The 26778-nt window shown below is 43.0% G+C and overlaps 1 protein-coding gene across 1 annotated transcript in view; it reads left to right on the forward strand.

The window, feature by feature from the left end:
* Nucleotides 1–5404: 5404 nt before the first annotated feature.
* The window catches only part of tmem132a (transmembrane protein 132A), a 68217-nt gene continuing 46843 nt past the window's right edge, over nt 5405–26778 (forward strand). Inside the window, exon 1 of the mRNA XM_075464306.1 lies at nt 5405–5855. Within this exon, the coding sequence (XP_075320421.1) occupies nt 5405–5855 (451 nt within the window). The remainder of the gene's footprint in view (nt 5856–26778) is intronic.

Here is a 26778-nt window from a genome sequence, read left to right on the forward strand (position 1 = left end):
TTCATGAAATGAAAAAGTATCGTCTCCTGACTCTCTCTGTGAGCTCTTCCAGCCTCGATATTAGACGCCTGATGTGATCGTCCATGATTAATATCACCATCATGCAGAACCATGAACACGGTGGCCTCCCCGCTCTCCATGTTAGCTTCTTGGTGGTGTATTTCTTCTCTCCTTACTTTTACCTGGTTTTGTTTTGTTTTGTTGTTGAATGTGTCGCTAAACGGCTAACGTAACACGTCACTGACGCAGATGGCTGCGCGCGGCGCATCAGTCCCGACTCATGTGGGAATGCAGACTGAAACAGTTCCGCTGGGGAAGGACAGTTATCAGAACGAAATTCGAGTAGGACAGTTCTGATAACTGCGTCCTTAGAACGCAGCTAACCGAAAGCGGCTAATGTGTCCTCTAAATTTTCAAAGGAAAAAAAAGAAAAAAATCTAAATAATAAAATTAAAGTAGAATTTGTCTGAATTTTTTATTTTTTTTCTTTGCTCATGGTTTTGGCAGCTTTTGTTGTATAGTTGATAATTACTATGGGTACAGTGCTGAGGAAAGGTCCTGGGTTCCAGCTCGACACATCTTAGATGACCATCTTATTCGAGATTTCCATCGTTCTCATCCGGATCAGCCTCCCAGGACCTGCTAAAGACAGCCCGTCTGTTTGTTCTACAGCCCTGGGGAACACTGAAGAGGACCTGTTGTCCGACAAAGATGGTGCACTTCCACATACTGAGGAGAGGAGGTGGAAACAGATGATTAGTTCTGATTAGTTTTAGCCCTCGTCACGCCCGGGTCGGTTTTGGTCTTTTAGTTCTGGGGACGTCGGATGCCATCCCTTGAGGGGGGGTTCTGTCGCAGTACTTTTCTGAAGAGGTAGCCTGTCAGCTACCTCTTCAGCCTACTCAGCTCAACTGTGCATCATTAATCTTCCACAATTCAAAGCAAACTAGTATATAAGCTTCCCTAGTTCATTCACTCCTTGTAAGATTGTCTTTGCTGTGCCTATACAATACCTTCGTGCCTTTTTCCCTGGTTCGATCACCTGTTGCCAACTGTGCCTGTTTCAGATACATGTTTTAGGTAAAGCTACCTGCCTTCAGCCTCTGCCTCTGACTACGAGGATTGTATTGTGTACTTGTCTCAACATTTTTGGAGCTTCCGTAATTTTTTCTGCTGGCTTTCCTTCTTTGGCCTGTTTCCTGTGGCGATTTCTGCCTGCTTGGATTGTTAATCTGGTTAATCTTGTTTTCCTTCTCCCTTTAATCAGAACTGTTGTCGGCGATGAATTATATTGAGATCTGAGCCAGCTGAGCAGTGTGCTGCAATTGGGTCCTAACACCACCCGTTACAGTGAGATCCGTATACATGCTTCCATTAGGTAACATTATTAGACAGCATGGCATAAATGTCCATTGCTATGCTGATGATACTCAGCTGTACTTATCTATAAAACCAGATGAACCCAATAGGTTGGTCAGACTACAAGCATGTCTTAAAGACATAAAGACCTGGATGACTCAGAACTGTCTGCTTCTAAATTCAGACAAAACTGAAGTCGTTATCTTTGGACCTGAGCGCTTCAGGAAGAAATTGTCTAGCTATATAGTTACTCTAGATGGTATTTCCTTGGCTTCTAGTTCTACAGTGAGGAACCTTGGAGTTATTTTTGACCAGAATTTATCATTTGACTCGCATATAAAACAGGTTTCTAGGACTGCCTTCTTTCATCTTCGTAATATTGTTAAAATCAGGAACATCTTGTCTCAGAGTGATGCAGAAAAACTAGTCCATGCATTTGTTACTTCAGGATTGGACTACTGTAATTCTTTATTATTGGGCTGTCCCACATATTCTCTGAAAAGCCTTCAGCTGATCCAAAATGCTGCAGCCAGAGTTCTGATGAGAACTAACAGGAGAGATCATATTTCTCCAGTTTTAGCTTCTCTTCATTGGCTCCCTGTTAAATTCAGAATAGAATTTAAGATTCTTCTCCTAACATATAAAGCTCTTAATGACCGAGCTCCATCATATCTTAAAGATCTCATTGTAAGATATTTTCCTAACAGAGCACTTCGTTCCCAAACTGCAGGTTTACTTGAGGTTCCCAGAGTTTCTAAAAGTAGAATGGGAGGCAGAGCCTTCAGTTATCAGGCCCCTCTCTTGTGGAATAAGCTGCCAGTAAATGTCCGGGAAGCAGACACCCTTTCCACTTTTAAGACCAGGCTTAAAACTTTCCTTTTTGATAAAGCTTATAGTTAGGGATGGCTCAGGTGATCCTGAAACATCCCATAGTTAAGCTGCTATAGGCCTAGACTGCTGGGGGGCCTCATCTGTCACACCTTTCCTCACTTTACTCTCTTTATGTACATGTGACATTATTGTGGTCATTAACTCGTGTTTCCCTGTTCCAACAGATATCCTTTGAATGGTGTTACATAACGGCGAACATAACCAGGGTGATCGATGAAAAGCTGTTGCCATTATCCCAAACGGTACAGGCCCACGCAAAACAGCTGAAAAAGATCGAGGAGAGGACCACTGAGGCAGAGGATAGGATCGCTGCGATCGAACACACCTCAGAGACGGAGGAGGTGTGGGTCCGGAGGCTTGAAAAGCAAATACAAAGTATGGCCGAACACATCGACGACCTCGAGAACAGAGGTAGGAGAAAAAATGTACAGGTTATTGGTCTACCAGAACACGTTGAGGGGACTAACCCAACAAAGTTTTTTGCGAGCTGGATACCCGACCTGCTCGGGCTGGAGACGAAAGCCGGCCGCATCAAACTTGAAAGGGCTCACCGCACGCTAGCTCCAAAGCCGGGACCGAACCAGCGACCACGACCCGTCCTAATCAGGTTCCACAACTTTGTTGACAAACAGAGGGTGTTGGACGCTGCAAGACGCAAAGGGACCGTGAAGTACCAAGAATCCAGCATCATGTTTTTCCAGGATTTGTCAGCCTCGGTTCTGCGCAAACGAAAAGGATTTGAGGATGTGAAGAAACGGCTGCGGAACATCGGGGCTAAATACATGATGCTATACCCGGCTACGCTGAAAATAATCCACGGTGGGGAGAGCAGGAGCTTCGACTCTCCTGCTAAAGCCGCGGCTTTTGTTGACACTCTGAGATGAGCTACACGTGAGTCAACAGCTGATCTGTTCATGTTTGTGGGCAGGCTATCTGTCTGGACTAAAGGTTGTTTTGAACTTTGTTTATGAGCGGATCATACATCTATATGATGGCTCACAGGACTAAAACTGAATAATTTCAAATGACAACCTTTGCCCTACTATCTTATGTTTATGGTGATTATGGGTGGCTGATTAGATGGCGTATTCATTTATTTCCGGTTCTGCTCATCCTTGTTTAAGACTGGATATTAATATCATTCTGGTGGTGTTACGTGAGCTTGGAGCTGTAAGAGAAGTTAACCAAGTTAGTGTTTGGTGATGGAGGAGGTTATGGTAGTCCCCTGGTTATCACATGGGGAAGTTTCCACCCACAGTGCTGTTGGCACTTCTGTTATTTGTTATCTGTGTTGTTGTCTTTTTTTTGTGTGTCCAGCTGGGGTACAATCAGGTACAGTGAGGGGTGTAATACATCTGGAAGCTTAAATCTTTAAAAAAAAAAAATCTTATGTCTTGTGATATGTTGAGGCTGTGCACTTGGAATATTAGGGGAAGCCACTCACCCATCAAAAGGAAAAAAATATTGTTATCTTTAAAAAAGGAAAGGGTCGATATCGCTATGCTGCAGGAAACACACCTGAATGATGAGGAATATTTGAAGTTGCAGCAGTGCGGCTTTGATCAAGTCTTTTTCTCATCTTTCACCACCCAAAGCAGAGGGGTGGCAATAATCATTAGAAAAAATTTACCAGTTAGTGTCAAAGTGTATAAAAGATAAATACAGACGCTTTGTACTTATTTCAGCTTCCTTATATGGGGAAAACTTTGCTCTCTTAAATGTCTACTATCCCCCATGTCATCCTCTTGATTTTTTGGTGGTGTCACGCCATGGACTCATGTCTTGAGTTTTATGTTTTAGGTTACGTTTTGATGTTCAGTTTATGTCCAGGTTTTGCTTCTCAGTCTTGTCATTGTTTTTCCCCTCACTCAGGTCATTAGTTTCATTCACGTCACCTGCACTCATTTTCATCAGCTGCACTCATCAGTTCCCCACAGTATTTAAAGGGGCACTAGGTAGCATTTTCACCTAAAATTATAGCCTTCAGGAGTTTACCAAAGGTTAAACAAGTCAATGGTAAGCGAATGAAGCCTGTCTCGCTCCCAACAGGGGTCTGTATGCTGAAAATCCCATATGTAACTTCGGCAGGACCTGATTAGAATAAGAATAGCGTTTTGATCAGAACAAGAATTGTTATCTACACATGAAAATGGATTCATTTGTTCGGATTATGATTGTAATCGGAATAGTGTAGAGCTAGTCTGCGTTTATTGCGGCGTGTATGTTGGTAGTGCCTGCGCGCATCTGTCTAAGATGTAACTTTTGTAAGTGTCTGCTAATACAAAGGAATAACTCCACGAATACACCATGATGAGGGAAGAATCCCATTCAAGATCAGCAACAGTCCATCCATACATCCATTATCTTCCGCTTGTCCGGGGATCAGGTCGCGGCCGGGGGCAGCAGCCTGAGCAGAGAAACCCAGACGTCCCTGTCCCCGGCCACTTCCTCCAGCAACAGTATTATAGCATATTATCTTGAGTTCTCTCTTCAGAAAATCTCTGATTATAGTATCTTAGGTGGGCAGTTTACACTTGTGAATCAGATGACCTAACTGCACTGACTAAATAACACAACGGCAGCATTCGCCACGATGTTTGGTTAGTGGATGTGTATAATACAAAGGTGGGCATTTTTATGACAGTGTAGAAGCAAAGTTTTGCTTTGTTTTGTTTTGTTCTATTTTGTCATATTTGTTCTATGACATGAGTATGTAGCCTACAGCCCCGCTGCTTGCTGCGTTTGCTTGTTAATGTTGTTTGATATGTGTTTGTGCTCCATACCACGTATGTGGTCGTGAGAAAATAAAAAGTGAAGTGAAGTGAAGAGAATTTCAGGGTGACCAATAGAGATCGCTATACTGCTGCTAAACTACCTTGTATCCCTTTAAGTTCCCTGTTTGCTTTCAGTTTTTGTGAGATCCTTCCACGTCACCATCCATGCCACGCCACGCCACAGTTAAGTCTTTTTTCTATGCTATGCTAGTGTTTTGTTTTGTTAAATCATTTTTCCACAGTTCAGGTTTTTGAATCCGTCTCAGCCGTGCTTTCTGTTGTTACTTTGTTTTTGTATAATAAAGCTACTTTGCTTTTTTGAATATCCGCATCCGTGTCCTTTTCAAACCCACCATTACTGACAGAAGGATCTCACCACCATGGACGCGGCGGATTACTCAGCCTTCTGGGAACTGTTCGGGGATTTCTGGTGCCGCTCAGGATCGAGCAGCACCTCCTGGGAAAAACTGAACTGTGCTAATGGCGTCTTGGACTTCTTTTTGCAGAAGCAGATCCTCCAGCACATACCAGGGGTGTCAGCTATCTGGGAGGAGGTCAGGACTGTGCAGCGCACTGCCTCGCTGGAAATTTTCGGCTTGGAGCCAGAAGAGGTAGCTGCGCTGTACAGCTCCTCCTCCTCCTTACCTACACCACAGCCTCAGGACCCAGCTGCCTCAGAGCAGGCCCCTGCCACAATCCAGGCCCCTGGCACAATGCAGGCCCCTGCCACAGATCAGCCCACAGGCACAGCCTCAGATCAGCCCATAGCCACAGGCTCAGAGCAGCCCACAGCCACAGGCCAGAGTCCTGCAGCGGGTCGGGTACCCACGGGTACCCGCGGACACGGGTAAATAGATGCTGAAACGGGTGGGTTTTAAACATACGGAAATTTCACAGGTGGGTATGCGGGCGGGTAAGTTAAATACGGGTGGGTAGCACACCAAGAGGATTTCCCCAACCTGTCAACAATTGCGCGAGGTGTCCTCTCAATCCCCGCATCCAGCGCTGCCAGTGAGAGATTTTTCCTCCGCTGGATTTGTGATCCAAGAGCGCAGAACGCAGCTCAAACCTGGGACTGTGGACGATATATTGTTCCTGCACAGTAACCTAAGATAGATGGCCTTTCCTCTTGTACGAAATTTTAACCAAAAAAAATGTCTCATGTCAGCAGTAAATAGCTTGGCACTTATTTTCTATAGAAGCCTCGTTGGTGCCACGTTGTTTTTTTTTTGTTCTGCGCAAATGTTCTGGCGTTTACCATCTACTTTTACTATACGATATTTTGAAACAAAAAAAAAATGTCTCATGTTATCAGTTAATCGCTTGACACTTATTTCCTATAGAAGCCTCTTTGGCGCCACGTTTCTGTTGTTTTTTCAGAGGCGCATTTAACGGGTCCGGGCGGGTACGGATTTAACTTTGAAATAACCACGGATTCGTGGGTGGGTGCTGTACTCTGTGGATATGGGTGGGTGCGGGTCTCAAAAAACGGACCCGTGCAGGACTCTGCCACAGGCTCAGAGCAGCCCACAGCCACAGGCTCAGAGCAGCCCCACAGCCACAGGCTCAGAGCAGACCACAGGCTCAGAGCAGAGCACAGCAACAGGCTCAGAGCAGACCACAGCCACAGGCTCAGAGCAGACCACAGCCACAGGCTCAGAGCAGACCACAGCCACAGGCTCAGAGCAGACCACAGCCACAGGCGCCACAGGGCCAGACCAAGCCACAGACCCCATGGGGCCCTGGCCCATGGACTCCTGTTTTCGAGCCCCTCCCTCCCACCCCCAGATATTGGGGATGTCTGGGATCCATCCCTTAAGGGGGGGGCTCCCCCCTCGCCGTCGGAGGTCTGGGCGCCCACCAGACCACCGCCTTCTCCTGCCACGTCGCCGGATGTCCGGCCGCCTGCCGGACCGTATCCGGCTTCTGCCGCCATGTCGTCGGAGGTCTGGGTGCCAGCCAGACCACCGCCTCCTGCTGCCACGTCGTCGGGGGTCTGGGTGCCAGCCAGACCACCACCTCCTGCTGCCACGTCGTTGGGGGTCTGGGTGCCCGCCAGACTACCGTCTCCTGCCGCCACGCCGACGGAAGTCTGGGCGTCCACCAGACCACCGCCTCTTCCTGCCACGCCGTCAGAGGTCTGGGCGTCCGCCAGACCACCGTCTCCTGCCGCCCAAGGCCGGTGCTCTTGCCGCGTGCCTGGTCGGCCGCTGCAGCCACGCCACCGGGGTTCTGGTCCCCTGTCTGACTGGCTTCGAGCCCCTCCCTCCCACCCTCTGACTTTTTAGGGGCATCTGGGATCCGCCCCTTGAGGGGGGGGCTCTGTCACGCCATGGACTCATGTCTTGAGTTTTATGTTTTAGGTTACGTTTTGATGTTCAGTTTATGTCCAGGTTTTGCTTTTCAGTCTTGTCATTGTTTTTCCCCCTCACTCAGGTCATTAGTTTCATTCACGTCACCTGCACTCATTTTCATCAGCTGCACTCATCAGTTCCCCACAGTATTTAAGTTCCCTGTTTGCTTTCAGTTTTTGTGAGATCCTTCCCCGTCACCATCCATGCCACGCTATGCAAGTGTTTTGTTTTGTTAAATCATTTTTCCATAGTTCAGGTTTTTGAATCCGGCTCAGCCGCGCTTTCTGTTGTTACTTTGTTTTTGTATAATAAATCTACTTTGCTTTTTTGAATATCCGCATCCGTGTCCTTTTCAAACCCACGATTACAGGTGGAGGCATTTGCCAAATTATCTGATCTTGCGGTGGAAAGTACTGTTGTAGGAGGTGAATTTAATTGTCTCATGAATCCTTTGATGGACAGGTTCCCTTTAGGTGCTTTATCCCTATCAAAACAAATAATTGAGGACTTTGGATATACAGATGTTTGGAGGACGCTTCACCCTGCAGACAAAGAATTCACTTTCTTTTTTCTAGTCCACACAAATGCTACACAAGAATTGACTACTTCTTTGCCCCAAAACAGTTTATAGAATCTGCTGTCTCCTGTTCAATTGGGAACATTCAATTCAATTCAATTAATTTTTATTTATATAGCGCCAAATACAACAAATGTCATCTCAAGGCACTTAGATAGTAAGTCCAATTCAAGCCAATTGGAATTCAATTAATTAATAATAATCATAATTCATAAAATAATCCAATTCGTTCATATAGAGCCAATTCAAAAACAATTTCCTAGCTAAGAAAACCAACAGATTGCACTGAAAACTTTTTGTTTTTCGGTCCAATCTCCCGGCCTGAGCGTGCCTGAGGCGACTGTGGAGAGAAACGACTCCCTTTTAACAGGAAGAAACCTCTGGCAGAACCAGACTCAGGAAGGGTGGCCATCCGCCTCCACCAGCTGGGGTTTGAGAAGACAGAAAGGGGGGGGGGCGGCACTGTAACACCATTCAAAGGATATCTGTTGGAACAGGGAAACACGAGTTAATGACCACAATAATGTCACATATACATAAAGAGAGTAAAGTGAGGAAAGGTGTGACAGATGAGGCCCCCCAGCAGTCTAGGCCGATAGCAGCTTAACTATGGGATGTTTCAGGATCACCTGAGCCATCCCTATTCAAGGTAAACACAAGAAACTTGTGCTAACGAAAATAAATAAATAAATTAAATAAATAAATAAATAAAGGACCAGACTCAGTGAGTAATTCCCTATACTCCCTATATAGATCCATATATAGAACCATCTTTTACAGCCACAAGCTACCTCAGCCTCTCACCAACTGCACACCAGTCACAGCGGGGTGGGGATGCAAACCCTGGTTCGGGTAGGGGTAGAAATAAAAGAGGTAAGATAGGCGGGAATGGGATTCAAACCCTGGTTCGGGTAGGGGGTAATGAAAGTATAGAGGGTGCCAGAGGTGGAGGCAGGACAAGACACACTAGCAGACACACTATCAGATTCAACAGACCTAACTATAAGCTTTATAAAAAAGGAAAGTTTTAAGCCTGGTCTTAAAAGTGGAAAGGGTGTCTGCTTCCCGGACATTTACTGGCAGCTTATTCCACAAGAGAGGGGCCTGATAACTGAAGGCTCTGCCTCCCATTCTACTTTTAGAAACTCTGGGAACCTCAAGTAAACCTGCAGTTTGGGAACGAAGTGCTCTGTTAGGAAAATATCTTACAATGAGATCTTTAAGATATGATGGAGCTCGGTCATTAAGAGCTTTATATGTAAGGAGAAGAATCTTAAATCCTATTCTGAATTTAACAGGGAGCCAATGAAGAGAAGCTAAAACTGGAGAAATATGATCTCTCCTGTTAGTTCTCATCAGAACTCTGGCTGCAGCATTTTGGATCAGCTGGAGGCTTTTCAGAGAATATGTGGGACAGCCCAATAATAAAGAATTACAGTAGTCCAATCTTGAAGTAACAAATGCATGGAGCAGTTTTTCTGCATCACTCTGAGACAAGATGTTCCTGATTTTAACAATATTACGAAGATGAAAGAAGGCAGTCCTAGAAACCTGTTTTATATGCGAGTCAAATGATAAGTTCTGGTCAAAAATAACTCCAAGGTTCCTCACTGTAGAACTAGAAGCCAAGGAAATACCATCTAGAGTAACTATATAGCTAGACAATTTCTCCCTGAAACGCTCAGGTCCAAAGATAACGACTTCAGTTTTGTCTGAATTTAGAAGCAGACAGTTCTGAGTCATCCAGGTCTTTATGTCTTTAAGACATGCTTGTAGTCTGACCAACCTATTGGGTTCATCTGGTTTTATAGATAAGTACAGCTGAGTATCATCAGCATAGCAATGGAAATTTATGCCATGCTGTCTAATAATGTTACCCAATGGAAGCATGTATAAAGTGAAAAGAATCGGTCCAAGCACAGAACCCTGAGGAACTCCATGACTTACTCTGGTGTGTGAGGAAGATTCTTCATTTTAACATTATAATATTGGATCATGCAGCAGTGTATATGAATGTTGCATTTAAGAGATTCTCTAAGAAACCCGCAAATTGGAGAATGGACACCTTAATTCTAAAAGATCACGAATTCATATTATATTTCACCACAGAATTTAGGGATTTCCTCGCCACTAACTCCCCCTCTGTTAATAATCCATCTCTGCTCTGGGAGACCTCCAAGGCCTATGCCAGAGGGTTGATCATATCATATACTGCTACTAAAAGACGTAAAAATATGGAACAGCAAACTATACTTGAAGGAAGGTTAAGTAGATCGGAGAGGGAATATGTCAAGAAACCTACAGCAGCTAAATTGAAAGAAATTATTGCTATTCGCTCTACATTAGACTCTTTACTAACAAAAAAGGCGGGGGGAAAATTAGGGTATGCAAAACAAAGATTATTTGAACATGGGGACAAGCCAGGGAGATTTCTAGCCAATTTGACAAAAAAGCGAAGGGCCTCTCAAATTATTGAGTCAATTTTAGATGGGACGGGGACTTGCTCCTCTTACTCTAAACTTATTAATGAAACTTTTAGAAATTTCTATACGAAACTGTATCAGTCGGAACAGGTTTCCGATGCTAAAACATTAATGGAAACTTTTTTCTCCAAACTGGATCTCCCAACTATATCACAAGATCAAAAGTCTGAATTAAATGCCCCTATCTCTGCGGTTGAACTGCGTAAGGCCGTTCAATCCCTTCAAACAGGCAAAGCACCAGGCAGTGATGGTCTTAGTAGCGAGTTCTACAAAGAATTATAAAGTCTTTTATCAGAGCCTATGATTAATATGTTTAATCACTCCTTCGAATGTGGCACCCTTCCACCATCATTACGGGAGGCAAATATCTCACTGATTCTTAAAAAAGGAAAATGCCCTGAAGACTGCGCCTCGTACAGGCCAATCTCGCTTTTGAATGTGGATTTAAAAATTCTTTCTAAAGTTTTAGCTAGACGCTTAGAAGGTCTTTTACCAATTATAGTAAAGGAGGATCAAACCGGCTTCATTAAGGGCCGTAATTCCTATAACAACATTAGGAGATTGCTAAATGACATTCAGCTATCTGAACGGCATGATATAGATGGTCTTGTGATTTCCCTAGATGCGGAAAAAGCCTTCGACCGAGTCGAATGGTCTTATTTATTTTCTACACTTGATCAGTTCGGCTTAGGTGATGGCTTTGTTAAATGGGTGAAGGTTCTCTATACTCAACCAATGGCTGCAGTTTTAACTAATGGACTTAGGTCCACAAATTTTGTGATCCAGAGGGGTACCAGACAGGGCTGCCCCTTGTCGCCACTTCTGTTCGCATTGGCGATCGAGCCTTTAGCGGAAGCTATTAGGCAAGACCCTTTAATGGCTGGATTGAACGTAGGTGAAAAATCACATAAAATAACATTATATGCGGACGACGTGCTGCTGTTCATGCTAAACCCCTCTGTATCAGTTCCTCGTCTTATCCAGATTATTGACCGATTTGCTGCCTTTTCTGGTTACAAAGTTAATTTTTCCAAATCAGAGGCAATGCCTCTGGGTAACTTACAGCACCCACCAGATAATCCCAACCCCTTCCCATTCAAGTGGTCCACTGCTGGTTTCATATATTTGGGTATATGTATCACACCAACTTTAGCCCACTATTTGATAAGATTAAACAAGATATGGAGAGATGGCATAATCTTCCAATATCATGGCTGGGCCAAATCTCACTTTTGAAAATTAATATTCTCCCACGCTTGCTCTATCCCATACACATGCTTCCCATCTTATTCAATCAGAAAATAGTGAAAAAATTGTATGGTTGGTTTAGTTCTTTTATCTGGAGTAAACGTCGGCCACGGATCAGGATGTCAGTGTTGCAGTTACCAAGCACTATGGGTGGACTGGATCTCCCAGATATCAAGAAATATCAATTAAGTGCCCATCTAAGATATATAGCTGATTGGATTAAAGATGAGGCTTCATCAATTTGGCTTGACCTCGAGAAGTCCTTATCCAAATGCCCTCTGAAAAATCTACTATTCATTGACAAACTGAAGTGTATTAAAAAGCTTTGCAGCAACCCAGTTGTATTGAGTTTACATTACTTGACTATACAGTTTCTGAGAAGAAATTTACGTATAGAAGGTGTCTATCAGAGGATGTTGTAACCAGATTTAAAGAATTAATTCTATCATCCTTTTCTTCACTGCCATGTGCAGATATGACAGAGGATGACTACCTAAACTTTACTCCAGCAACACTTGACTCTCTTGTTGACAGCACTATAGTTTCAATGCGTACAGCACTGGACAACGTTGCCCCTCTGAAAAGGAAGGTAATCAGTCAGAAGAGGTTGGCTCCTTGGTATAATTCACAGCTGCGTGCTTTAAAGCAGACTGCAAGAAAGCTGGAGAGACAGTGGCGTTCCTCTAATTTAGAAGAGTCTCAATTAGTCTGGAAAGATAGTTTGATAATGTATAAGAAAGCCCTTCGTAAAGCTAGAACTGCTTATTATTCATCATTGATTGAAGAGAATAAGAATAATCCAGGTTTCTTTTCAGCACTGTAGCCAGTCTGACAAAGAGTCCGAGCTCTGCTGAGCCAGGTATTCCTTTAACTCTCAGCAGTGATGATTTCATGAGCTTCTTTATTAATAAAATTGTTTCTATCAGAGAGAAGATTGATGGAGTCCTTCCCACTATTATCAGTGATGTATCATCAAGTACAGCAGCTTTAGAAGTATCTTTAGAACCTGATTTGTATTCAGACGGCTTCTGCCCAGTTGATCTCTCTGAACTAACAACAGCAATAGTCTCTTCTAAACCATCAACTTGTGTTTTAGACCCAATCCCAACCAGACTGTTCAAGGAGGTTTTCCCATTAATTGACACTTCCATATTGGATTTGATCAATCTGTCTTTGTTGACAGGATATGTACCTCAGCCTTTTAAGGTTGCTGTAATTAAACCTTTACTTGACCGAAAATGAACGAATTGGATTATTTTATGAATAATTATGATTACAATTAATTGAATTCCAATTGGCTTGAATTGGACTTTATTATCTAAGTGCCTTGAGATGACATTTGTTGTATTTGGCGCTATATAAATAAAAATGAATTGAATTGAATTGAATCCAATGAGCTGCTAAGAGAAGCCTAAAATGCCAAAAACTGATTTGCCTATTTTGAGGAAATAATTAAGTTAATCTAAGAGTTAATTCAATTTTCTGCAGTCAGGAAAATTCTGTAACTCTGACAGTGTGCAAAAAAATCTCAACAGAAGCCATTCTTCTTTTGACTTTTTGTCAGAATACAACTTCGAGCTTTGATCTAGGGACTTCTCAGGCCAATGAAACTGAAAATAATCCAGAAGCACACAGGTACAAATCACCCTACCAAAGCTAAGACCAACTAAAAATGTATTATGTTGGCCTTTTTTTTTTTTTGGTTTTGATTTAGAAGAGTGACAACATAATGGTAACTATTTTGTGTCTCAGCTGAGAAGTTTTTCTCTTGGTTAAAATTAGCTAAAAGATACCTACACAACAAAACATGCGTGACACTTTGGAATTAGTTTTAATGAAGGACTCCCAGAGGAGGGTGGATTTTAAAAGTTTCTGTTGACTCCGGGGATGCAAATGAGGCACACATGGAGCAGTCAGTCCTCTAAAAGTACAAGCAGCTAGTGTTTAATCGATCCTGCCATCAAATTAAACTGGGCAAAGATGTCTTAGTGCTTTTGGATGGCCAATTGATTCAGGACAGACCATACTACAGACAAAGTATTTTTTGCTGGATCTGAGTCTTTAGAAAACTCATCCATCTTTAAGTGTCACTACCTCATTGTTTTTACTCTTTCTGCCCTCCCTCCATAACCCCCCCCCCCCAACCACCCTGTGTGAATCCCCTGCTGGATTATCTGCAGCTGTAATCTGCAGTCATCTGTCGTTGTTTCTCTGGACGGGACATTTGCAATGAGGCCAGATTATCATCTCATACTGTGACCTGACCAGGGACAGGGAGGCAAAATACACCCACTCATATAGAGATGGACACACCTACACATGCACACACAGAACCTTTGCTCTATCATTCAGATCCCTATTCATCAACCTTAGGAGTTTTTCTGATTTGCTGTGATACATTCTATAATGTAAAGAGATATGTTTTTGTCAACCTACAATTAAAAGGTAGTTGGTGCATGCGTTCACTGCCTTTGGATTGAAGCCCACTTACCTTTTGAAGTCACATAATTAACTCAATTATGTCCACTTATGTGCAGTCTAAAACTCCAGCATGTCAAAAAAAACAAAGTGGCGGCATTAGTTTGTATGAAATAGAATTAGGAGCAAGGGTGTATATGAATGTTCACGTTTTCTGATTAGACTCATCTGGTACATCTTGTAATTGGAGGCTTAGGAAAAGGAAACAGAGTGTGAGACGGAAGCCCTTGTTTTCTTGATTTAAACTTAACTCGTCTTTCTAACATGGAAATCCATAAAAACACACAGTGGCAGGAGAAGTTTAACTTCTTAACCAAGCTAATGCCACTAAATGGATGCATGTTTCCATTTAGGAAGAATGATAGATACAGAAATTTCGGAAGAATAACCATCTTGATAAGGTTAACTCGGCCCTCAAGGGACAGGGGAAGGGCAGCCTTTCTGGCTTGCACTTGTCCAATAGTCGCTGCAAGTTCTTCTGAAAAAGTTCCCCGAAGGAGCTGGTAATAAACACTCCCAGATACCTGAATCCCTCTTAAGCCATTTTAAAAGGAAATGCAGATTGTGGAAGTGACCTTGCCAAGTCATTAACCAAAAATAGCTCACTTTTCTGAATATTCAATTTGTACCCTGACAGGAGCCCAAACTGAGGGGAGGGAGGCTGTGGGATTTGAAATAAATTAGAGGAGGTCATCAGCATATTATGAGAGCTTGTGGACTAGGCCGAAATGAGTAATGCCTTGAAATTCGTGCTGGTTTCTAAGCCAGATTGCTAACGGCTCAATGGCTATATTGAACAACAAGGGTGAGAGTGGACTGCCCAGCCTGGTCCCACGTTTGAGAGGGAAATACGGGGAATGGATGCCGTTAGTATTTACAGAAGGGGATGGGTTAGCATATAGAAGTTTAACCCAAGAAATTAAGTTTGAGTCAAAGCCGAATTTCTCTAAAATAAAGAATAGAGAGCCCCACTCCATATGGTCAAAGGCTTCAAGTGCCACAATGATTTCAGGAGTGTTGGATGAGGGTGAGGATATGATGTTCAGCAGCCTTCTGGTGTTGAAGAAGGAATGTCTCCCTAACTCGAAGCCTGTCTGTCTTTCCACAGGAAGTAGGATCCCTGTCTTTCTTCAGAATCAGAAAAAAAAGATGCCTCGTACAAGGTCACTGGCAGTCTGCCTTCATTGAAGGAATCATTGAACATCCTCACAAGTATGGGGGCTAGTAGCATTGAGTATGTTTTAAAAAACTCGATTGTAAAACCGTCAGGGCTGGGGGACTTCCTGTTTTGCATAGAGTTGATTGTTTCATGCACCTCTGACAAAGAGATATATCTACCCAGTTCTCTGGTGGTGTTTACATAAATTTGAGGAAACAATAACCAGTCCAAAGGATTAGGGGTCATAGCAGTAATTTGGGCACATTCCGAAGTATATAGTGTGGTATAAAAATCAGAGAAAGGCTTATTAATAACTACTGAGTCAGAAGTGAAGCTGCCACGAGATGGCTTGATTTGATAAATCAATTTGAAGGCAGTAGTCGCGCGGGCCTGCTCTGCCAAGAGTCTCCCTGCTTTATCTCCATGTTCAAAAAAGCTTTGTTTCGATTGTCGCAACTGTCTCTCCACTACGTGTGTCATTAACAGGTCATGTGCTGAATGTAGTACAAGCCGTTTATTATAGAAGGTGGGGGAAGGAGAAGTGGAATACTGTGGAGTCGTTTCTCTCCACAGTCGCCTCAGGCACGCTCAGGACGGGAGATTGGACCGAAAAAGAAAAAGTTTTCAGTGCAATCTGTTGGTTTCCTTAGCTAGGAAATAGTTTTTGAATTGGCTCTATATGAACGAATTGGATTATTTTATGAATAATTATGATTACAATTAATTGAATTCCAATTGGCTTGAATTGGACTTTATTATCTAAGTGCCTTGAGATGACATCTGTTGTAATTGACGCTATATAAATAAAAATGAATTGAATTGAATTGAATCTGTTCCAGGGACGTCCGAGCACTGTGTCTCTTCTTGTGAATACAGGTGTTTTCTAATTTCCTTTTGTAATTAATATACCATTACTCTGACAAAGATTACTCACTGACCCTTGTTCTTTGTACTGCAAGATGACCTGACAGACCTGTGTCATATCTGTGGGGAGCAAGAAGGGGACACTTTGTGGGTAAGAGTTTTACCTGAATTGGGCTTTGATTAATAAAAAAATGCCTAAACCCAAACATTACTTAAAGTTTAATCATACAAATGAAACATACAAAGATTATATATACATATATCACAAATTCCATCCATCCATCATCTTCCGCTTCTCCGGGGATCGGGTCGCGGGGGCAGCAGCCCTGGCCACTTCCTCCAGCTCTTCTGGGGGGACCCCGAGGCGTTCCCAGGCCAGCCGAGAAACATAGTCTCTCCAACGTGTCCTGGGTCTTCCCCGGGGTCTCCTCCCAGTGGGACGGGCCCGGAACACCTCACCGGGGAGGCGTCCAGGAGGCATCCTAACCAGATGCCCCAGGAGGCATCCTAACCAGATGCCCCAGGAGGCATCCTAACCAGATGCCCCAGGAGGCATCCTAACCAGATGCCCCAGGAGGCATCCTAACCAGATGCCCCAGGAGGCATCCTAACCAGATGCCCCAGGAGGCATCCTAACCAGATGCCCGAGCCACCTCATCTGACTCCTCTGGATGCGGAGGAGCAGCGGTTCTACTCCGAGCCCCTCCCGGATGACCGAGCTTCTCACCCTATCTCTAAGGGAGAGCCCAGACACCCTGCAGAGGAAACTCATTTCGGCCGCTTGTATTCGCGATCTCGTTCTTTCGGTCACTACCCACAGCTCGTGACCATAGGTGAGGGTAGGAACATAGAAACTACATAGGAATTCGAGGTGGACCATTCTTAGAACTGTGTTCTTAGAACTGCTCTGTCCGAATGCGGCTATTGATCAAATTCACTGTACTTGCACCTGGTGCCCTCCACTATCACTCCAGAAACTTCTGTGAATATCACCCCTTGCCATCCTGAGTTAGCTACAGGGTGCAGTCTGTCACTAACTCCAGAATGATATTGTTGTGAAAAATGTTTGACTATAGGCTCCAGGGTTTTTGTGCATCCTTGATAATTAGCACTAATTTCTCGTTATGTTATGTAATTGCTATTTAATATGACTTCAAAGCTTTTTGCTATAATTTATTTATCCTCATAAAATAATTAAAACTGAAATCATTTAAGTAGGCTATAGCTTTATTTATAGGTTAAAACATTACAAATTCACGTCACATGACAAATCATGATGTTTTTCATCTTGCAGCAGCAGCGACAACAACAGCAATAAAAGTAAACCATCAATACTCATCTCATGATTGTTTATTCAAAGACAAGTTGTACCCTATGACAGACCTAAGTACTCGCCTACTTTATGAAAACATCCGTGCGACGCATCCGCGCTGTTCTCTCTCCGTTACATATCCCATTGCTGCTGTGGAGAGATAGAGCAACACGCCGATGCGCGTTCCCGTCGGGGGCTGATGATAGTGAGAAGGGAGAGCATATCATCACCTCCGCCTGGGCTCAGGCTGCACCAGGTGCCAATGATGAGAAGGCAGTCCTCTGCTGCCTATGGAGGATAAGCAGGAGCCTCATGGCATATTTATCAAACACATATACAGACTGATATCACATAAACATATTATCATAATACAGGGAGTAAGGGCGTCATCAAATCCTAACACTTAACACAGTCCCAGAGTCAAACAAACCATCCTCTGTTCCATCCAGTGGGGGGAAAAAACAAAGTTAGTGAATCTTTTATTCTTCAGATCTGTGCTCATATGTGTCGCTGCCACAGCGAATAACAGCTGATCGCGCTTCAACATCAGCTGCCGTCACTTTGGTTTGTAAATACTGAAACACACTGAATCAGCACCCACCGGTGAACCCGCCTGGTTTTATTTTTTTATTTTTACGCACAGCATACAGCAGTAAGGAGTCAATAGTTTATTTTCATCAGCTGCAGACACAGCTGGAGCGCTGTTTATAGGACATTATAGTTCATAAATCTGGACGCTCACATCGTTATCTTTTAATAATAATTAACAATAGCCAACACGACAATGTGACGGCACCCATTTTGCATTCAGATGGCAGCCCCCCCTTACTGAAAATATCTTCCAGCTCGCCTGTACCTGTGTGCTCCATATTAAGTCCATCCATTCTTTAGAGAACCACCATAATCTCTGATGGATGTGTGAGACTCTGCAGTCATTTTTCACCTTCATAATTTGGATCAAGTGTTTTACAGTTCAAATATATGAGAAAACATTCAGTGGTTCAGAAAGAAAACAATCAAATAGCTTCTGTATGGTATCACATCGGTCTCACAAAAGCTAAATCCTCTGCAAAAATGTTTTTAAAAAGCATATTTCATTGAACTGATAAGATAAAGTGATAAAAAAAAAGAAATTTTTCATCATTAGTATGTAGAGTGTATTGTCTTATACTTATTTCTAACTTAAGTATGTACATAGACTGCTTTCATGTTATTGTGTGATGGAGACTGGCCTTAACCCTCACCACAGTGAGAAACTAGGAAAAGTGAAAGTGGGGGACTTACAACAAATTCAATTGGAGATGGTTAAAACAGGGGGTATGAGAGCAAAAAGCAAAATATATTAGAAAAATAGGATGTAATAAAGAAGAGGAAGGGAGGAGGGATGTGGAGAGGATTATGAAGCATTGTGAATCTGTGTTGTGGTATGTGGCACTTAGACGGAGGGAGGACAGAGAGCAGAGGTGGAAAACAGTAGCAAACCATAGAACGACAAAAAGACAGAAGACAAGTATTTTTTTCCAAGTATTTATTCCACTTTTATAGTTAAAGAGATTTCTTATGAAATCAGTAATATGGTTACTAAGGATTTTAAAATGCCTCGAGGAAAAGATGGAATCTGAAGCTGAAATAGATGCAGGTGGGTAAAGTGAGTGTGTGTATGTTTGTCTATGTGAACGTTGTATAGTGGTCATATGGGAGCATGCTCATAACATGATGGTGCGCAGATTTTGTGAACCCCCTTTTAACTCGTTGTTTTTACCAGAAGTCAGTCAGTGGGGTCACATGGCCCTGAAAGGATCGGATTATTGGCTAAATTACAATAAAACTGAGTTATTAAGTTCATGTAGACACATTAATCTGACTAAGAACTGGATCCGATCGGGTTACTCGCGATGGGATGGTAGATAACTGGGTTGAAAGTCATAAGCTCGTGGTGAATCAGACTTTGTGTTCTGCGCATGCTCCAGATGTTTTCCCGGGGTCGTGACCCGGAAGTCAAAGGAGACGATATTCCTGTTGTTGTCGCCGTCAGAAAGAAAGAAACAACGCGATGGAGAATGCTCCGTTGGGCATCGAGTTTGTGCAATAAGCAGCTCATCACAGACCAAATGTAGAGGGACGTAGCTTCATCTGGCTCTGCGTTCTCCATCTTTCTCCAATGCCTGAGTTTGTTGTTGTTGTTGGTGGTGAAGAGGTCAACAGGAAGTGGCTCTATTAGCAATAGTTGGAATGGGTACAGCGCCACCTATCATACCGGGGTATGACATGCTTTGTGCCAATGATTCGATTTATTCATATATCCAAGGAGAATTACCCTTGCTCAAATAAGGAGCAACTCAGTCTTATTGTAATTTAGCCAATAATCCGATCCTTTCAGTGCCATGTGACCCCACTGAGTGATGGCAAAGTTTCTCTGCTCTGCACTCAGCTCATATCTGGATTGAGTGTGTCAAGTGTGTCATCTCTCCATCAAGCCATCAAAAAGTTTGTTTTAACCTTCCCGACCCATGGCTGTTGTCTTATCTGAACCATCTGATCTCAGAGCAGCTGAGAGAAAATGGCACAAAACCAGTACCCCAGTTGGATTCAACAGCTCTCAATCACTCTAACCTTCCTTCACATCCAGCACGAGCACTGCCTAAACTGCATACAATAAGGTCAGCACCACCACAGCCACGGACAAATTATTTTCCACCTTCAAAACATCTCATCAAAACAAATCTTTCTCCACTTCCTCAAGTGACAAAATGTTTTCAAACAGGACTCAGAATGAGCTTTTTGATCTAAATGGGCTCTAAGAGTTGCAACTCTACTGTAAAAGCTCTGCTGTCTGTGACAGCTGGTCCTCATGTCTTCTCTTACTAAATCTTTAAGCATCTTGTGACATGATTTCAATAGTTTACTGTACCATGGTGTATCCCATGTCTACTGTCTGAGATGGTCATCTTAGGCAAAGTAAAATCTTAGAGGAATCTTAATCACTCCTCACAGGATGTTCTTTAAAGAAGTCATGGCACGGGAAAAAATACCCATCCAATTTCTGCTGCACAGGGGTGCCACAAAGCTCAGTGCTGAGACATCCTTTTGCAATATTCTCCACCTCCTTGGGTCCTGTCCAGGGTCTGGTGTTCTATGAACTAAAAATGATTCATGCTTCACTACTCACTGTGGCTCAAATCACTCCTGCATAGATAACTTATCTCAGTTGACCAAGACTAGACCTAGTTGCTTTGTTCATGCTCCAGTGTTCCATCTTTTAGTAAAACCAATAAATTGTAAGTGTATAGTAATCCAGCTGAATTCCCCATAAAGCTGCTCTCATTCACACATTGTCCTGTTTCATTTGTCAGACTGAAAATCAGCCCATTAAGACTACGAGTCAGCTCACTTAAAGCATTTCCAGACTGTCGCTCTGCTCTAATAAAATCCTGATTTTAGAACCACAGCCTCATCTGACAGAATCACCATTAAAGCAGCTTAAAGACAGCGTCTGTGCAGTGAATTCAGCTGGACTAACATGGACCATGATCTCCCACAGAGGAGGTTAGAGGCAGCAGGATGTCTGGAAGGTTTTCTCTCACAGTGCACAGCCTCAGACAGACTTCAGTCAGTAACTGCTGCTGTGCAGGTATAGTATACAGTAGTTTGACTCAATTGTGCGTGTAATCATGCTGAGTGTCATTAGTCTGAGTGGTTTGTTTAGACCAATGTTGTTCCAGAATATAGGCTCTTTCTGACACAATTTATCTCTGTACGTCTCTTATTGGCTCAGAGGTATATCAACTTTAATCCTCCCATTTCACCACTGTACTTGAAAACAAGACACTGATGCACAACAAAGCTATATCAGACCCATATAGAAGAAGCTAGTGTAGCGAAAGCATTTAGAGTAAAAAATAAAGGATTACAATGCTTGTTTGTAACAGATTGCTTACTCCTGAACATGTGAATGAGGAAGTATGTCTCTGTACTCTGGCCATTGAACTGTTAGTTGTGAGTTTGCATCTCAACTGTGCTATTTTACTACCACTATATATCTGTTCTACAGCTTTTGGTGCTGTATGACATCATAAGCTTAGTTGTTGCAAGGCTACAAATCCTAACACCCCAATGGATTTATGGAATCTGGGAATTTTATTTCTTACACTACCTTACAATGAAAAAAATTGAATAAGTCCAATTCAAGTCTGATTCAATTTAGTCCAATTTCTATCTAATTCATTTAAATTTAATTCACCACAGTTGGATTTATTATAGTAGCATTTATAAAATGCCAATTTATTTAAAGTTCTTTATCAAGAGAAACCAATGGATGACATAGAATATTTAGTTTGATTCAATACCCCGTCCTAAGCGTGCACAAGGCGACTGTGGAAAGAAAAAAACTCCCTTTTTAATAGGAAGAAACCTCCATCAGAACCAGAACCAAGAGGGCAGCCATCTACCTTAACCAGCTGGGGGCTGAGAGGACAGGAAAGAGGGGACAACAAACACTGTAACACCATTCAAAGGATACCTACTGCGAAAGTTAATGACAACAATGATGTCATATGTACATGGAGAGGAAGGAGAGCAGAGGGAGGAGAGGTGCATCATGGGAGCTCCCCCAGCAGTCTGGGCCTATAGCAGCTTAACTATGGGATGTTTCAGGGTCACCTGAGTCATCCCTAACTATAAGCTTTATCAAAGAGGAAAGTTTTAAGTCTTATCTTAAAGGTAGAGAGGGTGAACTGAAGGCTCTGCCTCCCATTCTACTTTTAGAAACCCTGGGAACCACAACTTCAAGAGCAGGGTTAACTAACTTCCTCATCCAAGATGGCTGCAAGCATTACATTGCATTACATTACGGTCATTTTGCAGACGCTTTTATCCAAAGCGACTTACAATCAGTGTGTTCCACATCGGTAGGCAAAAGAACTTCAGGTCACAAGAAATCATAAGTGCATTTCCTTCCAAAATCAAACAGCTAAGAGCAAAACTAGTGCAGAGTAAGTGTGGTAAGTTAGGTACCGAGACACATGGGAAGACAGTTTAGAAAACAAAGACAATTTAGGAAACAAATAAGTGCGTAAGAAGCTGGGAGGAAACAGGTGATGTCCTAAGAGGGCGGATCTAGCACACATCAGCGTTTATTTGTTTTGTTTTACTCTCTGTTTATGGTTGTTTTACAAGGGTTTTAAATTACTTTTTAAACGAAAAGATTGATTTATCAGTACGTTTTTTTTATAGTCCATTTAAAAATCTTTTTATTTTCTAAAGGTTCTTATAAATCCGACCACATTGCTAATCATCTGTTAGTAGACCCTGCGGCACCGTCGTGCTGCTGCCTGTTGAGCTATCGTGGAGCTAGGCTGCTGATGGCCGCTGGCAGATGAAACCCAGTGCCGGTCAGAGATCTGCTAAACCGGGGGAGCCTGCTAGCTGTTAGAGCCCTCTAGCCTGCTAGCCGCTGGGGCCCGGTAGCCATCAGTCGCCAAAGCAAAGCCGTTAGCTGTGCTGAATGTCTTCTTATTGTTCACTTTCCTCGTCAATAAAAACTGTAACAATGAAGCTCATTTTTACACTCTTCATTGTATTCTCATTTGCTCTGTGTGGGATGGAATCAAGAATGAAACGCAACAATATACAAATTCACGGCATACCCGAAGGAGCACAGAAAAATTACACTATAGGCTTCATAACGGAGCTGATCAAGAACAAAATTCAAAATGCAAGTGATATGGATTTACACATTGAGAGGGCACACCGCTCACTAGCAGCTAAACCCAAAGACAACACGACCCCTCCGAGAGTGATCATGGTGCGCTTTTTGGACTATAAAGTGAAGGAACAAGTGATAAGACAAGCCTGGAAACAAAAGACGACATACGAGGGACAAGTTATTTACTTCAACCAAGATTACACGACAGAGATTCAAAAGAAGAGGAAACAAGTGAGGGAAGTTAACAAGAAACTGAAAGAGAGAAATGTGAAGTCCCCCTACCCCGCCCAACTTAAAGTGTTTCTGGACACAGGTATTAAGATATTTGCTACACTGTCCGAAGCAGCGTCTTTGTTGAAAGATCTGGGGATCAATGGGGTGGAAGACAGTATAGGGAGGAAAAGTCAGCTCCTCATCACGGAGGAAGATATGAGAGCTCTTATGGAGTAAAGCCGGTTCACTTACGGGTACAGTACTGAAAACAAAATGTCTAATGTTCAGTGAAAATTAAATTCTATTCTGAACAAACTGTCACAGCAAATATGCATACAGAATGTACAAAATGTCCGACGAGCTCATCTTGTGACACCCTTTTATACCGTTTTATCATAACCAGTGTACGTGGCCCTCTCTGGAGGCGCCTAGCTTTCGCAGTTTATCATAAACACACTCATTCTAACTATCAACAATATTCATCTGAACCAGTCAACAAGGCCCAGGATGTAACTAGGCCAGAAGTCATGAGAATGTCATGACATCCTTCTCCCACATAGTCCCCCCTGAAATCACTTATCAGTGATTTAATAAAGAAATAATCTAAAATGAAAGAAAATCATCCCACATAGTTAATTAAGAATTAATTAACATAATCAACACTGAATCATCCTAATAATTCTACAATATCAATCAACGGGACCATTTTGAATAAATGAAAAGGAATATATATATGTGTACTCGAATCACATTAAATGATTAAATTAAATTAAACGATATTGAATTCAACAACACTATAAGTTTTACATTGCCATCACACTTGTCCACTGTTCGCAGTGCATAGGTGCGAAAAACCCACCGGCTGCTACTTTCGTAACTCATGTTCTTATCTTGGGAAAACTCACCTACGGCCCCACCCCACTGGCGACCGATCATTTTACCAAGGTCGCACTCCGAACAGTTGACTGACACAATTGGCAATGGACATTAGTGATCAGTTCTGATTGATAATACACATAGACTGAATACACCACCATCAAATCAGTTAATCACCGTTTTGTATCAAGTACAATACATAAAATTATGGATTATCACACAACAACAGTAATAAAATGCAATGTAATGCAGCTCCTCCAGTCCCGTCCCATCTCCTGTACTCTGGTGCCGTCTGCTTCTGGCCGAACATCCGTCCGGCTGGGTCTGGAACTGCTAAGCTAACTCTGGGAGGAGAGGTCCCCAGTACGTCACTCCCAATCAAAGAGATCTTCAGCATCTCTTCTCCCTGTCAGACTAAACTTGGTTCCACACCCGAGGAAAGAATCTTGTGAACCGTCCGTTGATAACCTTCATTCGTTGACCCGCTCTCCCATGCGTTGGTCCTCAGACCTGGTCTCACATGGTCATCTGCCTCCAGATTCCTTCCCCTGTTCGTTTGAACATCACTTGCAGCAAACACCTTCTCAGAATGGGTATAATGCAACACACCAATAGGGAGACCATCCTCACTATCAACAATATTGCTATTCCCGCCTTAACTGCCATCGCTCCCCACTCTCCCAAAATCCCAAACAGACCAGTCCACTACCATTCACCTCCACCAGCATCACACGTCAGCTCCTCTCTCCGTTCTCTGATCTTCTTCACGGCCGTTGTAAACGTTCTATCAGCTGCAGTGTTCCCGGGTATAAATGTACAACATTTTCCCCAACCATCTGGCACACACCATTTTCCCTTCTAATATACATTCTAAAACTTGTCTGTTCTACCAAGCCATCATACTCGTCTCATGTAGTTGTTCTCCAAAGCCTGCAAACCCTTCACTCGTATAGTTAAGAATTCTCTGTTGGTTGTAGTATATGTAATTAATCCACTCCACATTTTTGTTAATCGTGATCCACGGCAAAATAGACTCAAGTCCAGCTGCAATCTCCCTGCGTGCTTTGAACTCAAAAGGAATCCCTCTCGGCTGCCCTATTGCATCCAAGTAAACGTGCTTATCCATGATGTAGTCATCACTAGATCTTTTAACTCTCCCTTCTTCCACATCCAATCCTAGCATCCCGTTTACCTTGTCATACACTAACACAACTGATGTCTTCCTCCTCACCAGTGCCCAAAGACCTATCCACCTGTTGGGTACACATTTAACAAAACATCATCTCCACACATCCAGTAACTCTCAGCTACTGGGTGTGTCTGATCCCCAAAAAGATATAGCGTTAAAATGATCATTTCTATATTTTCACAATTTGATCCAAATAAATAAATCCCAATAAATATTGGTTTCATTTAACAGTAGTATTACCTACGCGAGTTCCAAAAGCATTCAACCTCACCATCGTAATCTACTCTATCATCAGTCGGAGGCCCATCCTGTGATGTACTCAGATTAAATTCAGCACAAAAAGACTCCAATTTGTGGCCCTTCCTTATTTTGAAAACAATTATGTAATTTATCTGGCCCAAACATCAATCTGCACTTAATACCCCACCTAGGAAACAATAACCATTTATCCTCTTCCGATGTGAACCTACCTTCTCTGCATTCCCGTTGCTGGACCACCGCACCGTCTCTGAAGGTGTGTGGCTCTGGAACAACAACAGGCAATGCTCCTGGAGCGTCTGCGCATATGAGACACTCCATCGCTGTCAGTTCTCTCGTAGTGTACCATGTCCATCTATACCACATATCCTGTGCCTTAAACCATCTTCCACAGTTACACTGTTTTCCTGACTTTACCTGTGCATGTACACACCGTCTGTTCTTGGGTTAACATGATTATTCTGTCCTGTAGTGCTAATGGTATCAAATCCCCCTAGACTTCCATGAGAAGTCTTTCTGTTCTTACAACTATTGTGAACAACTTCTTCTAACCCAATCTGACATGATCTTACCAGATTGCCCCTTTGTTGTGGCGTCCAGAGGCGGTGATTTGGTCGTCTCCTCCTCCGAACCCATGATCCACCCCTCCTCACACTTACCCCTACTTACTCATATTTACTCATCCTTCCTCACACTTCCTCACCCTTTATTCCCACGTACTTAAATTCAAGCTTAGCAGATGCCTCTTCACGACTAGCTCTAGTGTGTATTGCTGGCAAAGTTCGTGGCGTGGCATGGTCTGAGTGGGTGTGTATTGTTGCATCATACTCATCTGACCCAGGCTGGCTACTTCCCTGCGGGGTGGCTTCATCACGGGACCCTTCCAGCCTCTCCTGTCTGCGGGATCCCGTCCAACATCTCCAGGCTTCGTTCTCCTGAGCCCATGCTGTCGGCCAACACCCACACCTTCCACTTGAACTGCTGTTGACGTTGCTCGCACCATTGTGTACGGTCCTTTCCGTCTTGGCTCAAGCCACTT

The sequence above is a fragment of the Odontesthes bonariensis genome, chromosome 4 (assembly GCF_027942865.1).
Source record: "Odontesthes bonariensis isolate fOdoBon6 chromosome 4, fOdoBon6.hap1, whole genome shotgun sequence".
NCBI lineage: Eukaryota > Metazoa > Chordata > Actinopteri > Atheriniformes > Atherinopsidae > Odontesthes > Odontesthes bonariensis.